This window comes from Sminthopsis crassicaudata, chromosome 2 (assembly GCF_048593235.1).
Source record: "Sminthopsis crassicaudata isolate SCR6 chromosome 2, ASM4859323v1, whole genome shotgun sequence".
Lineage (NCBI taxonomy): Eukaryota > Metazoa > Chordata > Mammalia > Dasyuromorphia > Dasyuridae > Sminthopsis > Sminthopsis crassicaudata.
Window position 1 is genome coordinate 551,356,940 of NC_133618.1, and position 15,796 is coordinate 551,372,735.

General features: G+C 36.4%; 1 protein-coding gene across 1 annotated transcript in view; it reads right to left on the reverse strand.

Annotated features, from left to right (window-relative positions):
• Positions 1–15,796, reverse strand: part of ALDH1A3 (aldehyde dehydrogenase 1 family member A3) — a 47,401-nt gene that overhangs the window by 12,039 nt on the left and 19,566 nt on the right. The window contains exons 6-9 of the mRNA XM_074295005.1: positions 14,138–14,266; positions 12,435–12,548; positions 8,521–8,623; positions 6,251–6,435 (exon numbers count right to left, since the gene is read on the reverse strand). Coding sequence (XP_074151106.1) covers positions 6,251–6,435; positions 8,521–8,623; positions 12,435–12,548; positions 14,138–14,266 — 531 coding nt within the window. The remainder of the gene's footprint in view (positions 1–6,250; positions 6,436–8,520; positions 8,624–12,434; positions 12,549–14,137; positions 14,267–15,796) is intronic.

Consider the following 15,796-nt stretch of genomic DNA (forward strand, 5'->3'; position numbering starts at 1 on the left):
TTAATCCATGCTTGATGTATTTCAGCCAGAGAAGTTGCAATGAGTACATAATCATCTGTGAACAAAAAGTAAATCACAACCTTTCCCTCCATTTTAATATTGGCTTGTACCTGTTTCAAGTTAAATAATTTACCATCAATGTAGTAGCTGACTTTAATGCCATTTTTGTCCTCCTTGAAGGTGTCCAGCAACATTGCTAAAAAAAAAAATAGGTCATACTATTCAGCTTTATTCCACTGGGGATTGGGAAAGCTGGAAAGCATCTTCCATTATGCAGACCCAGTGCAAGCATGCACCATGGAACTATTAGACACACTACACCCTGATGTTATTTTGGTCTTCTTTGAGCATGAAAAACAAAAACCAACCATGCATATATGTATTATATAGGCACATACTATACATATATATACATATATATATATATATATATAATTAATAATATTGGCTATATAATATCATACATATGTGTATAGTGGTATCCCCAAATTCAAACCATGTTTCAAATCCCATTCCAATTTCTATCCTCTCACTTCATTGCACTTTGCACCTTCAGTGGAAGAAAAATGATTGCTATAGTTTTTATTATTCTGGGCTCCACTTGACACCTAAAGAGATGGAAACAATAATAAGACAATACTACCAGTGCTTCTTGAAAAGCTGTGATAATCAATGGCTTTATGGCTCTACTCATCCTCCAGGCCTTGTGGTTTTCCAAAACCTTCCTTGCTGACATTACCCACCTACCTCACTTTTACCCCTACTAGAAAGTAAGCTAGCTGATGAAAAAGATTATTTGGTTTTGTTTCTCTATCATCACTCAGCATAGTGTTTGGCACATAGTAAACACTCAATAAATGCATTTCATTCATTCACAATTCTCACACATGTAGACAAACTGAAATAGAGATGGGAGAAATCTTGTAATCAGTCAGGGAAATTTGCATTTGAATATTCCAGCTCTTGGATGGTCATTGATCAAAGATCTAATTAAATTTTTTTTCAAAAATAGGCCTAATTTTCCTCTTCATTTTGGCTTTGTAGACACAGCTTTAACATGTATTTCTTAGTACTGATATTTTATTATTGTAGACACACTAATGAGTTTTACTTGAAATATGTTAAAAATGAAAAATAAAAAGCAAACCCAATAGCCTATTTGTCTTTTTTTTTCTGTCACAGAAGAGTATATGAGTCAATAATCAGGGGCATATGCCCAAAGCTCCTAATCTTCATAGATAGCCTCATTAAAAACAGATTTTGTATTAATCTCTCTAAGTTGAATAAGTTCTCTATTTGCATTCCAGTCCTGGTCTCTGGACAAAATAAGTATGATTCATGTTTTAAACAATAGAGGTTAGATTTGGAATCAGAAGACAGAGGTTGAATTCCTGTTCCCCACATAATAGCCCATATGGTCTTTGGCAAATAACTTAATCTCTTGTACCTCAGTCTTCTCATCTGTGAAATGAGGATTAAAACTGAATCACTCATTTTACAGAGTTGCTGTGAAGATCACATCAGATAATTCATGAAGCATATTATGCATCCATAATGATTTTTATACTGGTGGATCTTCAAGATCAGTGGTTTCTAAAGGTTATTGACATTACTAAAAATTACCTTTTGCTAGAATCATGTGAGATATTTTCAGGGATCTCATAATCTGACAGTGTTTTATAAATTTAGCCTCATCTGAACCTTAGGCCATGATCCAGTCAATATGATTACTCTGTCCCAAACTCCACCTACATTTTCAGCATCCCTTGCCTTTGCTAAAGATCCTTCCTATGCCAGGAAGGACATACAATCCTCCATTTGGATTCCTTGCTTTCCTTATCCCTATATCCTGGATCCTCTATCCCTCCTTCCATCCTCCCCATGATTCACAGTACTTGGCTTGTACTTTTCACATGCATTTATTGCATATACAATTTTCTTTGAAAGTTATTTTTGAATTTTGGTCTCTCCTTACTAGTCAGTGAATCTTATGGAGGCAGAACTTTGTCTTATTTAATAGTTTATTTCTCCCAACAACTAGCAAATAGTTTAAAAAATACAAATGATGTGTATGATTACTGACTGTCTATCTAATTCACCCTAGTAAAATCCATCTGTTTTTCAAAGCATGCTTCTTAATGGAGATCTCACACACCAAAAACAAAATCTCCTGGCGTTAGTGGATGAGCCATTGTTTTAAGTCATAGAGCTCTCTGGTAAATTTCAACTTAAGTTAAATGCTGCAGGCGGTGGTACAAAAATATGAGATCCCAAGGTATTAGATTAAAAGACTACTATCAACTCAAGATGGGGAGTAAGCTGAAGCCCAGACAGGCCAGGTGGCTTACATATTGTTTATCTGCCTTGTTGCTAAGTTGCCAGATAAACTTGAATAATTTTTAAGAATCTAAATGAGTTCTCTGCCTCTGGTGGACACCAAACTAGATCAGTTAGCCTCTTTACATTACTGAGTCTGGAATATTTAGACAGCTGGAACTTCTTGCAAAGCAAAATCTTATTACCATAGATGAAAAGACACATGAGGGAAAAAATCCAACAGTCTCCTAGAATAATATTCTTGAGTTGGACTATTTAAGTGAGCTTTGAAAAATAGAGTTTAGCAGCACCATCAGAAGGACTCGTGAAATCAATACCAACTTTTTTGGCTTTGTTCTTCCAAAAGACACAATTAGGCCAAGGATTTCTGTCATTTTCCTCACACTAAAAGAGCGAATATGTTGGAGAGAAAGAAGTTTAAATCATAATCAGGTATAAGACTTTCCTTAACACAAGGGATCAGTTCACATGTTTCTGCAGGAAGCTTGATTATCCCTAATGTGGTGGTTTATTCAATAATCTCTTGTGGTTATGTTTCCATCTCATTTGGAAATTAAACTCCTGCAACTCGTTTGATGGCTTATGGGTTACTAACAGCTGTACTTCATAGGGGCCATACTCATGGAAGCAACTGGGAATGAGTGAATACAGGCAGAACACAGGAATCCTGGCCCACAAAAGCTGTCTGGTAATAATGCCATAACCCTATTAGCCTAGGGGCAGGGGACTGGTGCTGAGAACAGAAACAAATCACAATATTCCTTTTCAAAGACTTCCTTTCCATCCTCTTAGCCAGAAGGATGTATATCTGTGAAACTGCTCAAAATGACTAATAGAACTTCACTTATTAATTCAATAAACATGTGCTAAATGCTTAGTATTTGCTGAGAATTAGATTAGGTGCTGAAGGGGATACAAAATTCACAGAATAGATCATTGGATCATAAAATAACAGAGCTACAAAGTACATTAGCTTTCCTCCTAAACATAAATTTCCCCTTTTCTCTCAAGAGCACTGCCATTTTCCTGAATTCCTGACCTCAGTATCATGCTCACTGTTGCCAAATCTTGCCACAATGTTTCTTGAATGCATCTCCTTTTATCCCTTGATAACACTGTTGCTCAAAATCTCATCTCATCTCTCCTGCCTCATTATTGGTCTCCTGTCTCTTCTCTCTCTAGCCACTTCACACTGCTTCCAGAAGCATATTTCTCAAACACAGACCTGACCATAAGGCTTACCTACCTGCAGAATTTCAGAAGCTCCCTATTGTCACTGGCATAAATTACAAAACTCCCAGTCTGGCCTTCAAAGCTCTTTACAGATTGGATCCCATTGATCTTTTCCATCTTATTCCCTATTCCCTCACACATTTTTCATCCTCAACATATGGGTCTGCTAGATATTCACTATCACTTGCTTCCATGACTTTGCATTTGAAAGAATACCTTCCTCCAAAATGAGACCTTTCTTGATTTCTCATTATTAGCATTCTCCATCTCTCAGAAATATTTTTATAAGGATCTTATATTTATGTTCTTATAGATGTTGGATCCCATTAAAAGATGAGTCCCTTGAAAAGAGGTATTGTTTTGTTTCATCAGAACCTAGAGAAAACCTTAGTAGATGCTTAATAAATTTTGAACATAATTGAACTGAATATTTATCCTGGAAGAAAAAGACTTAAGGGACATACTGTCTCAAAGTATTTGAAGAGCTGTCATATGGGAAAAGAGAAGCTAGGTGGCGCAGTGGACAGAGGGCCAGGACTGAAGTCAGGAAAGACATCTTCCAGAATTCAAATCTGGCCTCAGACACTTATAGCTGTGTGATCCTGGGCAAGTCACTTACCCTATTTGCCTCAGTTTCCTCATCTGTAAAATGAGTTGGAGAAGGAAATGGCAAATCTCTGTAGTAACTTTGCCAAGAAAACCCCAAATGAGATTATGAAGCATTAGACACAACTAAAACAGGTGAAAAACATGTGGAAAAGGGATAGATTTACATTGCTTGGTCCCAGAGCAAAACCAGGTACGGGGGTGGAAGTTACACAGAACCAAATTTAGACTGGATTTAAAGGAAAACTTCTTAATAATTTGAGCTATTATAAAGTGGAGTGAGCTACCTCAAGAGATAGTAGATTTTTTCCCACTGGAATTCTTTAAGCTGCAATAGAATAAAAACTCATTAGTCTTCAGTTTTATCCCAGAGATGTCTCTCATTCAGGTGGTATTGGACTAGCTGGCCTCTGAGGCCTTTTAAATACTAAGTTCTTTGATCTTATAATTAGGCTATTAAATATAGTACTTCACTTCTCATCTTCATGCCTTTACACTAGTGTCCCCTTTCCCTGTATACTTTTTCCTTCCTAATGCCTCTGAGAATCCTTGGACTCCTTCAAGTCTCAGATCAAGCATAGACAACATGAAGCCTTTCCTAATCTGCCTAAATGCTGCTGCCTTTCCTTTAAATCATCTGGTACCTTTTTTCAAAAAAAAATTATCTTGTATATGTACACACTGTCCCTCCCAACAAAACATAGGCTCATTGTGAAGTGAAATAATTTTTAGCTTGGTATATCCCTAGTACTTCGAATGATACCTAGCAGGTATTTAAAAATGTTTGTTGACTGAATAATATAGTTATTTGAAAGAGGATTGCTTTAAGAAGTAATGAGCACTCCCTCACTTCCAGTCTTCATATAAAGATTGGATGATCACTTTTCGGGGATCTTGTAGAAAGAATTTTTGGTTAGGTTCATATGATTTCTTTTGATTTTCAAATTCTATAAATAGGCAGCTAGGTAGAACAGGGGTTAGAATTCTGGATATAATCATCTGAGTTCAAATCCTATTTCAGACATTTACTATATATGTGACCAATTCTATCAGCCACAGCTATAAAATGAGTATGATAATAGCACCTACCTCACAGGGTTGTTGTAAGGACTTTAAAAATATTTTATCAAAGAAGTTTCACAGTATAGTTTGTGAATCTCCATTTTGATTTGGACAGGACCTGCTTCTAATAAACATTTACCCATGATTTGTCATCCTATCACTGGTGGTTAGAGGCTAATCAGAAGACAAATCAGGTTGTTGTTGTTGGTAAGGTCAGTTCCATCTCAATAATGCATGGAATGGCTAGTCTAGTATCTCTTAAATATTTATCCGTCTACTCTGCTTTATAATAGCAAGAAGGTGAGACAGGATACAGACCATGGAATAGCTTATTAAACCTTGTAGTTAGTCATCTCCTCTCACCCTATAAATAAAGCCTTCAGAGACATGTTCACTAATGAGTCTTTCTACTCATCGGGGAACATTCAGAACAATGGGAAAACCTTCAGATACTGAACTTATAGTTTCACATATTCACGGTGCACCCTCACAATTCATCATGGCTCAAATTACTTTTTGTTCCCTGTCTTGGATTGGCTGTTGCTACCTCCTGCTGAAAGCCTGAGCAGGAAGGGTCAAACTCTTCTTTCCAAGAAAAATGGAGATTACCAGACCTTTCTAGTGATGATAATCAAGGATTTTTCATCTGTTTTTGTAAGATGATAGACTTGGGTGGATTGTTAAGGTTAATGAGTCTCTTATTAGGATAATATTTTTAAATGTATTAAATGCACAGGGTTATAAAATATATATTGAGTACAGTTTTATATATGCATATATATGTATATATATATATATATAAACTGTATATGAAATACAGTGTGTGTGTGTGTGTATGTGTGTGTGTGTATACAACCCACATTCATGAATCTTCAGTTAAAAATTTCTTGTGTAGACAATGTAGGTAACTGGATTTTTGCTTAAAGTCAGAGATTAATAGTCAAGTACTCTCTTTTGAGTAGTCTTCACCCACCGAAAGAGAAAGCAGACACAAATATACACATAAAAGTACCTGTGGCCCTTGTTCAGTTTTGACATCAAATGGGTCTCCAATGAGTCTTTTCTTGGCATATTCTACGCTCCGCTTGACAAATTCAGGGTAGATCTGTTCTTCCACAAACACTCGGGAAGCAGCTGTGCAGCACTGGCCCTGGTTAAAGAACACTCCCTGATGGGCACACTCCACTGCCAAATCCACTAAAAAAAGACCCAGAAAAATAATGTAAGAGAGACAGAAAAGGAGGGGGGAAGGAGAGAGAAGCTGTGATCCCATAAACCAAGATCAACTACCCTAGCAAACTGTTGCCTGAACTTTGAGCTTCATGAGAGCAGAGGCCATGACTTATCCAAGCATTGTATCTAATTAAAAGACAGAAAACTGTTCTTTATCCATTAGACCCTTAATGTTTATTATACTGAACTATCTGTAGGAGACATCAGACTTACTTTAGTAGGTAACAATGAGAACTGGCATATTATTTGTATGTTAAGCAATACTTAGAATATAACTAAAAACACTTTAAATAAATATTCCCCTCAATATTTGTTTTCAAACACAATGTAACTCTGCTTAGCAAAGTCTTCAATGGTAAAATGCCAAAGAAAGTGGCACAGATAGTTTCCTGGTTTCTCAATGGAGAAATGGGACCAGATGTTCCAAGGACTTACTTCCTCTCTAGTCAGAATATAGAATCAGTCCTTTCTAACTTGAAAACTGAAACTTAAAAAGTTTCCACGGAGCAGCATAGCTCCAGAACTGTATTTAGGAGCCTCTGAACATGGAAGCAACATCCTTCTGCAGGTCCCTGCCTTAAGCCAACTTGAAACACCCCTGTCCCTTCTCTTATAATGAATTCCTCTTCTGTGCTATTGAGAGGAGCTGGGATAGTGGTGGGGGATGGAAGAGAAGAAGGGGGTGTCTTCTCTGGTACTTTTTAGCTTTATATCATGCCTGTGATTCCAATTATGTCAAGAATTAATTATATGGAATTTCATAGACAACAGTCTAACACAAATCAAAGGTGTGGTTATGACTGCTTTCCCCTCTCCCCACCAGTGGGAGGAGTGTGAGGGGGCGGGGGAAGCCCCAATGTTCAGTTTAGTAGAAAAGGGAAAAGCTGAAACTCATGAAACTGAAGCAAGAGTCCTGTAGATGTTTACTTCTATATTCCAACTTTTGAACCACAAGTAAGTGAAAGTTGAGGGAAGATATAGAAACATCAGCAAAGATGGCTGCCATTATAAGACACGGAGTGGTCTCCAGGCAAAATTTATCTCCACTCCTTCCAGCTCCCCACTCTGTACCCTCTCCTGTGTCCTGTGGTTCCTCCTTCCCCTCATTTTCCAAGTGTCCCTTCTAAAATCTACTCTTTGAAAAGGATCTGAGATTGGGCAGGTACACAATACTAAGTCAGAAGTAAGGGTTATAACTCTCCCAAGAGTATTTGCTTTTCAAACTTTATTGTGGAATGAAAGCCTATATCCCCTGGTAAAGTAATTTCTGGCATCACTGAACACAGGGAGTAGGTTCTGGGAGGCTGATGGCTTTCCGCTTCTCCTAAAACCATCCAACAGAGGAGAAGGACCTTACAAAGAAATGTTAAAGTTCCATGGAGCCTATTTTCCCTTTTTGACTCTGGCTCTTAGGTGTTGAGTTGCTGCCAACAGAGCATTCTTCTGTAGCATTTGGGGATGTGGTGTCAGGTAAATAGACTTTTCTGATGCAACTGAAGTGAAAAATGTGACAAAGTAGAGGATATTAACCTAGGTTCAAATTCTGCTTCATACATATAAGAGGCTGTGCAGCCATAGGCAGGATATTCTCATCTGCAATATCTGCCCTGCCAGCTGGGATGTCAAGGATCAGAAAGGAAATTCTTTGTAAGCTACTGTATAATTAGAATTTATATAAATATAATTTTTTATATTTATGTATATAATGTAAATTTATTTATTTACATATTTATATTTATACAAACATAAACTTAGAATATTGCATTTATGTAGAATATAGTATAAATAAGTTATTACTATCATGACTGTCATATAGCTTGCCTACCAGTTGTAGAAAATAATTGGGGATAAAGCCTAACTTACAACTTAGATTCTGAGAGATTCTCACTCACTTTATGGATCTAAAGGGTTATTGTAATGAGGAATTGCTAAAATTTGGATCTGATCTAACAGGTACAAGAAAAGATATAACAACCTATCTTTCTTTAAGAGAGAATAAAAACACAATTGGGAAAATCTCAAAGACTTTGGAGGCTAAAAGATACTCACAATCAGCATCAGCACAAACAATACATGGATTTTTTCCTCCAAGCTCTAGAGTTACTCTTTTAAGATTACTTTTAGAAGCAGCTTCTTTGATGAGCTTTCCAACCTGAAAGTGAAAAAGACAGGTTTAAACTGCATTACCAGAGAGTAATGGAGAAAATAAGAAGCTCTGGAAGTCAAATATGAGTTAACAGTGTGATATGGTAGCCCCCCAAAGCTAATGCTATTGTAAGCTGTAATAGGAGAATAAAGCAGATATCGAACTAAAATTAGTTAGAAAGTTCTGAATTCAAGTCTTGCCTCTGAAACTTACCAGCTGTGTGACCCTGATAAACATTTTATCTCTAGTAGTCTCAGTTTTCTCATGTATAAAAATGAGGATGATAGCAGCAGTGACCTCACATGGTTCTTGTAAGAATCGAATGAGAACATATTTATGAAGGCCATTGACAATTTTTAAGTGCTATGTGTTAGTTACTATTATTATAATCCTGCCCTGGTCAGATTATACCTGCAGTGCTGTGTTCTATTTAGGGTATTATATTTTAGAAAGGTTATACACAAACTAAAACACATTCAGATAGGGACAAACAGGATGGTGAAGAACAATAAATAATATGGACTCAATGAAGTCCTGATGCCAGTCTGGGATTAATCAGTGTGCTGTCCCAACATTGAGGATCATTTTCAAATTCTCCTCTTTCACCCTTCCGTCAAAATTTACCTAGTCTGTCAATCCTCTTCCCTCATTACCTTGTTCTCTATCTAGTTTCATCAAAACTAATTTTTCAGCCTTCCTATTTTTGTATTAAAAACTAAGCTATTGGGAAGGAATGACTTAATCTAATAGAATGAGTATAGCATAGTAGTATAGTAGAGGGAGTACAGTGGAGGAAGCCCCAAACTAGAGTTAGAAGACTCATCTTTCTGAGTTCAAAGTAGATCTCAGATCCTGGATAAGTCACTTAAGTTTGTTTGCCTCAGTTTATTCATCTGTAGAATGAGCTGGAGAAGGAAATGGCAAACCATTGCAGTAACTTTGCCAAAGAAATCCCAAATGGAGTCTTGAAAAGTCAGATACAATGAAAAACAACTGAACAGCAATAAAATAAATGGAATGAGTCATGGTTTTGAAGGTCTGTCCTACTGAAAAATGAATAGATTGATTCTGCCTGGCCCAAGAGGGCAGAACTGGGACCTGAGTGGAATAGTGAAAGTTGTAGAGATACAATTTTAAAGCTTGATATAAAAAAGACACTTCTGACATTGAAGGTATCCAGTGGTTAAAATGGTCTGCCTCCAAGGTGTAGATCTCCATTATGGGAGGTCTATTGGTAAATGCTGGTTGGCCACTTATTATATAAATTATAGGGGAATTTTTTTTTCTTCAGAAAAAGATTGGATTAGATGGCCTTTAAAGGCTCTTTCAACTCTTAGATTCATTACCTCTGAGGTGGGAATTTTAGGCACAGACCCTTATCCTTCCTGAAGGGAATCGCAACTAGCTAGGTAGCTTAGATATAAAGCTATTAGGACAGTCACTTGTCTTCACAAGAAATGACTTTGCATATTTGTGCATGGAAGGATAATTATAGCAGGCTAATCAATAATAGCAGATACAATTTAGGATAAATAATACTCAATACCTGAAGAGAAACAAGAAAATCTCAAGATACCAAGTGAGGGAACAGTGAATGATGAAGGCAGATGAACACAAGAACAGGAAAAAAAATGTAGAATAAGTTTTTTTTAAAGGCAACATCCATGCAAAAAGCCTGTCCAAGACAAATGACTTAGATTATTCAATTCTCATATCCTGTTTATATTTAAGCATATTTTCAAGAAAAGGGTTTTCCAATCTGCCATGTTAAATAAAAAATACAGACTAAACAACTAGGAGTAGAGGAACTGGTTATCTTATACTCTCTGAATAAAAGTAAGATCCTTGAGAATAGGGATTGTTCCATTTTTTTTTTTTGCAATGTATTCCCAGTATCAGGCATATAAGAGGTATTTGATAAATACTTATTGACTGATTATCTTAGAAGAAGTCATTCTATGGAAATGCTTTCCAGGTTATATAACACGTACCAGTAAAGTATGATCTCCTAAACCTAACAGAAAGTCAATTAATCCAACCAGTTTCTTTATTAGAAAGGCACAAAACTTAAATAAAATATGAGGTTGTAGGTTTGCACACAACCAGATCATGTTTACATTTGTCTTTGTCAGGAAAAAAAGGTCTTTTATCAGGATTGGGGAGCAATATAACTGCATTTTAAACACCAACATGCTCATGGGAAAGTGGGGCAAATGAGATTTGAAGTATTCTCAGGTGAGAATATTTCTACCTAAGGAGAGCCAGTGAAAGAAAAACAGGGTTTGCATAGCCGTGTTATTTATGGATGGTGTTTAGGTACATTCTTATGGTGGAATGCACTTAGGGTGACATAAGAAAGAAACAAGTCACAGAGCTACAATATTTCGCTTCTAGATATAAAATAATTCAATGGATCATCAAATTCATCCTTTAACATTAAGATAGTAAAAAGTAAAAGCACATTTTCATAACATCATCATCACCAGCTACCTTGTTGGATAAAAATAACCATTTGGATTTTTCTCAGAAATTCTAGTCCTGTGATGAAGATGGTAGAATTATATTGAAAGCTCTTTCCAATCAGGCACCAGTTTGATTTTCCAGACTTATTTTATACTTTTGTTCTTCATGTTCTCTACATTCCAGCCAAAATGACCTCCTCACTTCTCCTCAAGCTTGGCACTTTCATGGCTTTGTATTAGCTGTTCCCCAATCATAGATTGCCTTCAATTCTTGCCTCCCCTTGTTGGAATACGTCACTTCCTTCCAAGATTTGGCTCAGGTATTACCTCCTACACAAGGCTTTCTTCATCCCCCTAACTAATCTTTTTGCCCTTAAGTTATGATGTATTTATTTATGTGTGTATTTGTAATCCCTGGATGCAATGTAAGCTATTGGAAGGTTGGACTATTTTTCATGTTTTGTTTTTGCAACTCTAGGCCTGTAAGAAACAGCATGGCATAATAGATAAGGAACTAGCCTCAAAGCCAGAAAAGTCTGAGTTCAAAACTTTCCTCTGATATATTGTCGTGTGACTCAGGGCAAATCACTTGAACTCTCAGGGCTCTGAGCAATGAAAACTGTAAATTTAAGAACAGATGCTGGCCAGCGTTAGTGAGGAGTTCCTCACATGGGAATACCCTCCCAATGAAATCATAAGTCAAACTGGGATCTGAGAAAGATCTTTGCTTAAATAGATCAAGGTCTTCCATTGTATCTAGGGCCATCTCCAGTCCTCCTGATCTTTATCATGTGCCTGGACCCAGATGGCTATAGAGAGAAAGTGAAGCAGGTGACCTTGCCCAACCTCCCTCACTTAAATCCAATTCACTTGCATGTCATAGAATCACCTTTCTGATGTCATGTTCATCTTCAAGAACAAAGGACAAACAACAATGAAAGCACAAGTCTAGTCCTTATCTTCATCCTCCATCTTCACTCCTAGCACAATGTCCTGCACATACTATGTGCTTAATATTAATAACTGCTTGTTGAATTTAACTATTAAATTTTAGCCCTAGAGATAGGGTTATTAGAAACAGATATTGAAGTAATTTTGTGGCTTTGAAATAAGCAAATAAATTTTAAAATTAATAAACATTATTAGAATTAATAAACATATTAGAATTTTTAAAAAATGAATAATTATATGTTAGATTTGTATTTAGCTTGGAGACACATCAGAAACTTTTTAACTATTAAAAAAATTTTCACATTAACATGGAACATAATTTAGTATACCAATAGTTTAGAGCATACAGATCTTTCTTTAATATATTTGTGACAAATACCAATATTTGGAGGCAGAAAGCATACCTCTGTTGATCCAGTGAAAGCTATTTTATCAACCTTAGGATGTGAAGAAATCGCAGCTCCTGCTGTTGGTCCATAGCCTGGAACTATGTTCACTACTCCAGGAGGGAATCCCACCTAAAAGAAACCAAGATGGTATTAGAAAGAACTACTCAGAGCCCAGATGGGACTGTGGTAACTGGCTAACTCAAGGATACAAAGACCTTGGCTGACATTACAGTGTTTCAGGTAATCTTGTTACTTACTAATCCAAGAGATAAAAATAACACTGGGTAGTGTTTTTTATTTTTACATATATTATAACATAATATATATTTCAACTAGATTTTACTGTCTCTCAGTCTCATTCACAGTGCCTCTACAAAGGATAGATACTTGATTATAATCAAGTGAAACCATATATCATGTTAGGGTGATGTCAATTCTCTGTTTTCCAATGAGTTACACATGTTGCCACAGAAATTAATGTGCTTAGGGTGACCACATTTGGGGAGATATAATAAGCTTTATCTTCATTTCCTCCAGAAAAGTTCTTTAAACCAGATTGATGGTTTGGAATGCACAAACCAAACAAATATGAATTAAGTCTCCAAACATTAGTAGAAGGCCAAGTGAGAATCTGGTGAATTATGGATTGTTGTAACCTACTCTGTTTGCAGTAATGAAGCATGTGTAGTACAACAGCAAAGCCAAAAACCAAAGACAAATCCCCAAACCCTTGCTCAAGAAAGAAAATAAGTAAGTACCCAGTATATGCTAGATATCATGCTAAGCATATTATAAGAACAAAACTAAACCATTTTTTCTCTCTCAATCTCTGATACAAATAAAAACTTAGTAACAAGTACCCAAAATATGTTGTGAGGTTTTTCTTTGAGAATGTGCTTACTTTTCTGTCCTAGAAGTGGCCTATAGCTGGATGTAGCTATTAATGATTGCAGATGATGTGAGCTGGAAAGGACTTTCTAAACCAATGTCATTTGTACCTGTCATTATATAGGTGAGGAAATTAAAGCCCAAGCAAAATGACTTTGCCATTGTCATAGGACTGATGGGGAAAAGGGGAAACAGGTTTAAGGTCCAGGTCTCCTTTTCCTGAGACTACTGAGTGTTTTTCTCTGTTACTTTACTTTAACCATTTCCCCTCCTCCAAATAAAAATAAAATAAAATGAAATCTAAACCCAAATTCCTTCAATTGAAGATCAATTATTTTTGAAGTCAAGACTTTGGTCTGCTGGGCTTGCTCTTGTGTGTTGTGATTTCAGCCAGAACAAGCAATATTACAGCAGATCACCCTTTCCAGAGAGATTTCTAACCCACAATGGCAAAGCCTGATGAACCTCTAACACATTCTATTCTTTTCCTGATAACCTTCCTTAGTATTCATTCTCTTGTAAATTCACTAAGCAAAACATTTGGTTCTAAATTATTACATTGAGCCCATAATAAAAGTAAAGTGCCCTCATTAGCCTGACTGGAAGGAATAGAGTTTCTTCTAATTCAGCAACCATGAGCAATGGAAAAAAAAAATTAAGTTGCCAAGCAAAATTTAGGGAGTGATATACTGCCCACTCAATTGTAAATAAGTTTGCAACACTAGATTAGGTAAATCTTGATTGGGACAGTTTTATCTTGCTTTGTGGCTCGGTTCCTAGGAGTGGGTATGCTATTAAGGACACAAAATATTTTCTTTTGGACATCCTACCTCTTTGATCAAAGATCCAAGATAAAGTGATGTTAGGGGTGTCTGTTCAGCTGGCTTAATAACGATGGTATTCCCACAGCACAGGGCTGGTGCCATCTTCCAAATAAGTAACATCAATGGGAAGTTCCACTGAAACAAAATAGACATTGTCTTGAAGTTGACTTTGGAAAAAAATGGTCTACACATCACCCCTTTCCCTTCAGTGACATCTACTGGCTAAGAAGGAAACACAGAGGGAAAGGACTTGATTGGTGGGAGAAAAAGGACCTTTGGAAAATGGAACCATTATTTATATGCCTGGACAATCATGAAAACATTGTTAGGGAAGACTAATAATAGCCACAACAGCTGTTTTCAACTCCAGTTGAAAACTTTTAATTCTTTTAGTCTAACAGTACTTACCTTGCTGATTTGTTGTGATGATCAAATGAAGTAATAGACAGTGTGCTTTGTTAACCTTAAAGCACTACATAAATACTATTATTATTATGTTTGGTCTAAAAAGGGTTAAGAAGTTCTATTAACTGGTTCCTTTTTTTCCTTCATAGAATCCATAATTCTAGATCAAAAATACACACCCACACCCACAGAGTTTATATATTTTAAAATGTTATTCTGAGAAGAGATCCACAGGCTTTTCTAACCTGCCAAAGGGGTTAATGGCACCTACAAAAAAATTAAGGTCTCCTTTACTAGAGCTAGAAAGGCTTCAGAAGCCAAAAATGATTATATGAGTCTAAATGAGACAGAAAGAAATCAAGTATTGCAATGAGCCTGAGAGCCAGAAGGGACTTTAGTTAGAGATCATTGCATCCAAATATTTAATTTTACAGAGGAGAAAAAAAGGCTCAGCAAAATGGAATGACATGCCCAGAGTCACACAGTAAATGTCGGAGACTATCCTAGGACAAACTCTAAGTTCATCATTCTTTCCATCACACCCATGCTACCTCTAGGAACAGATTATTTTAATTTCTCTCATCTCTGCTCATGCCTCTTCTTTTCTCCTCCCTCTCCCCCAATCAACCATATCAAACAAAAAAAAACATTTTAAGGAACCTACTCTATACTAAGCCGTTGGTATATAAAAACAAAAACAGTTTATATTCTAAGAGGAGAGATACAAAATGGGCTCATAAAAAACTCATACAAAACAGATACGAGTCAGTCTTGGAGGACAGGTAAAGTAATCAGGAAAGATCTCATGAAGGCTCTTGAGCCAACTCATGAAGGAAATCAAATATTCCATGAGGCAGAAGTGAAGAAGGAGAACATTCCAAGCAGGGGAGACAGTCAGTTAAAAAAAGTATATCAAGAAAAGGGATTTGGAGCATCACATGTGGGGACCAGCAAGAAGAGCAATTCTGAGGCCATTGCAATGATCTAAGCAAAAAAATATGAGGACCTGGACTAGGATATAAATGAAGAAAAATGATATAGGTAAGAAATGTGAAGATAGAAATGATAAGATTTAGCAAGTGCTTGACTATGTGGAGTAAATAAAGAGTGACAAGTCAAGAAGGACATGAAAGTTGCAATTTGGATGACTAGAAGCTGGTGGTGCCCTTCACAGTAGTACATATGTTATTTCATCTGATCCTCACAACCCACCCTGTTAGTTGGTATTATTTTTTCCATTTTATATTTGAGTTAAGTCTA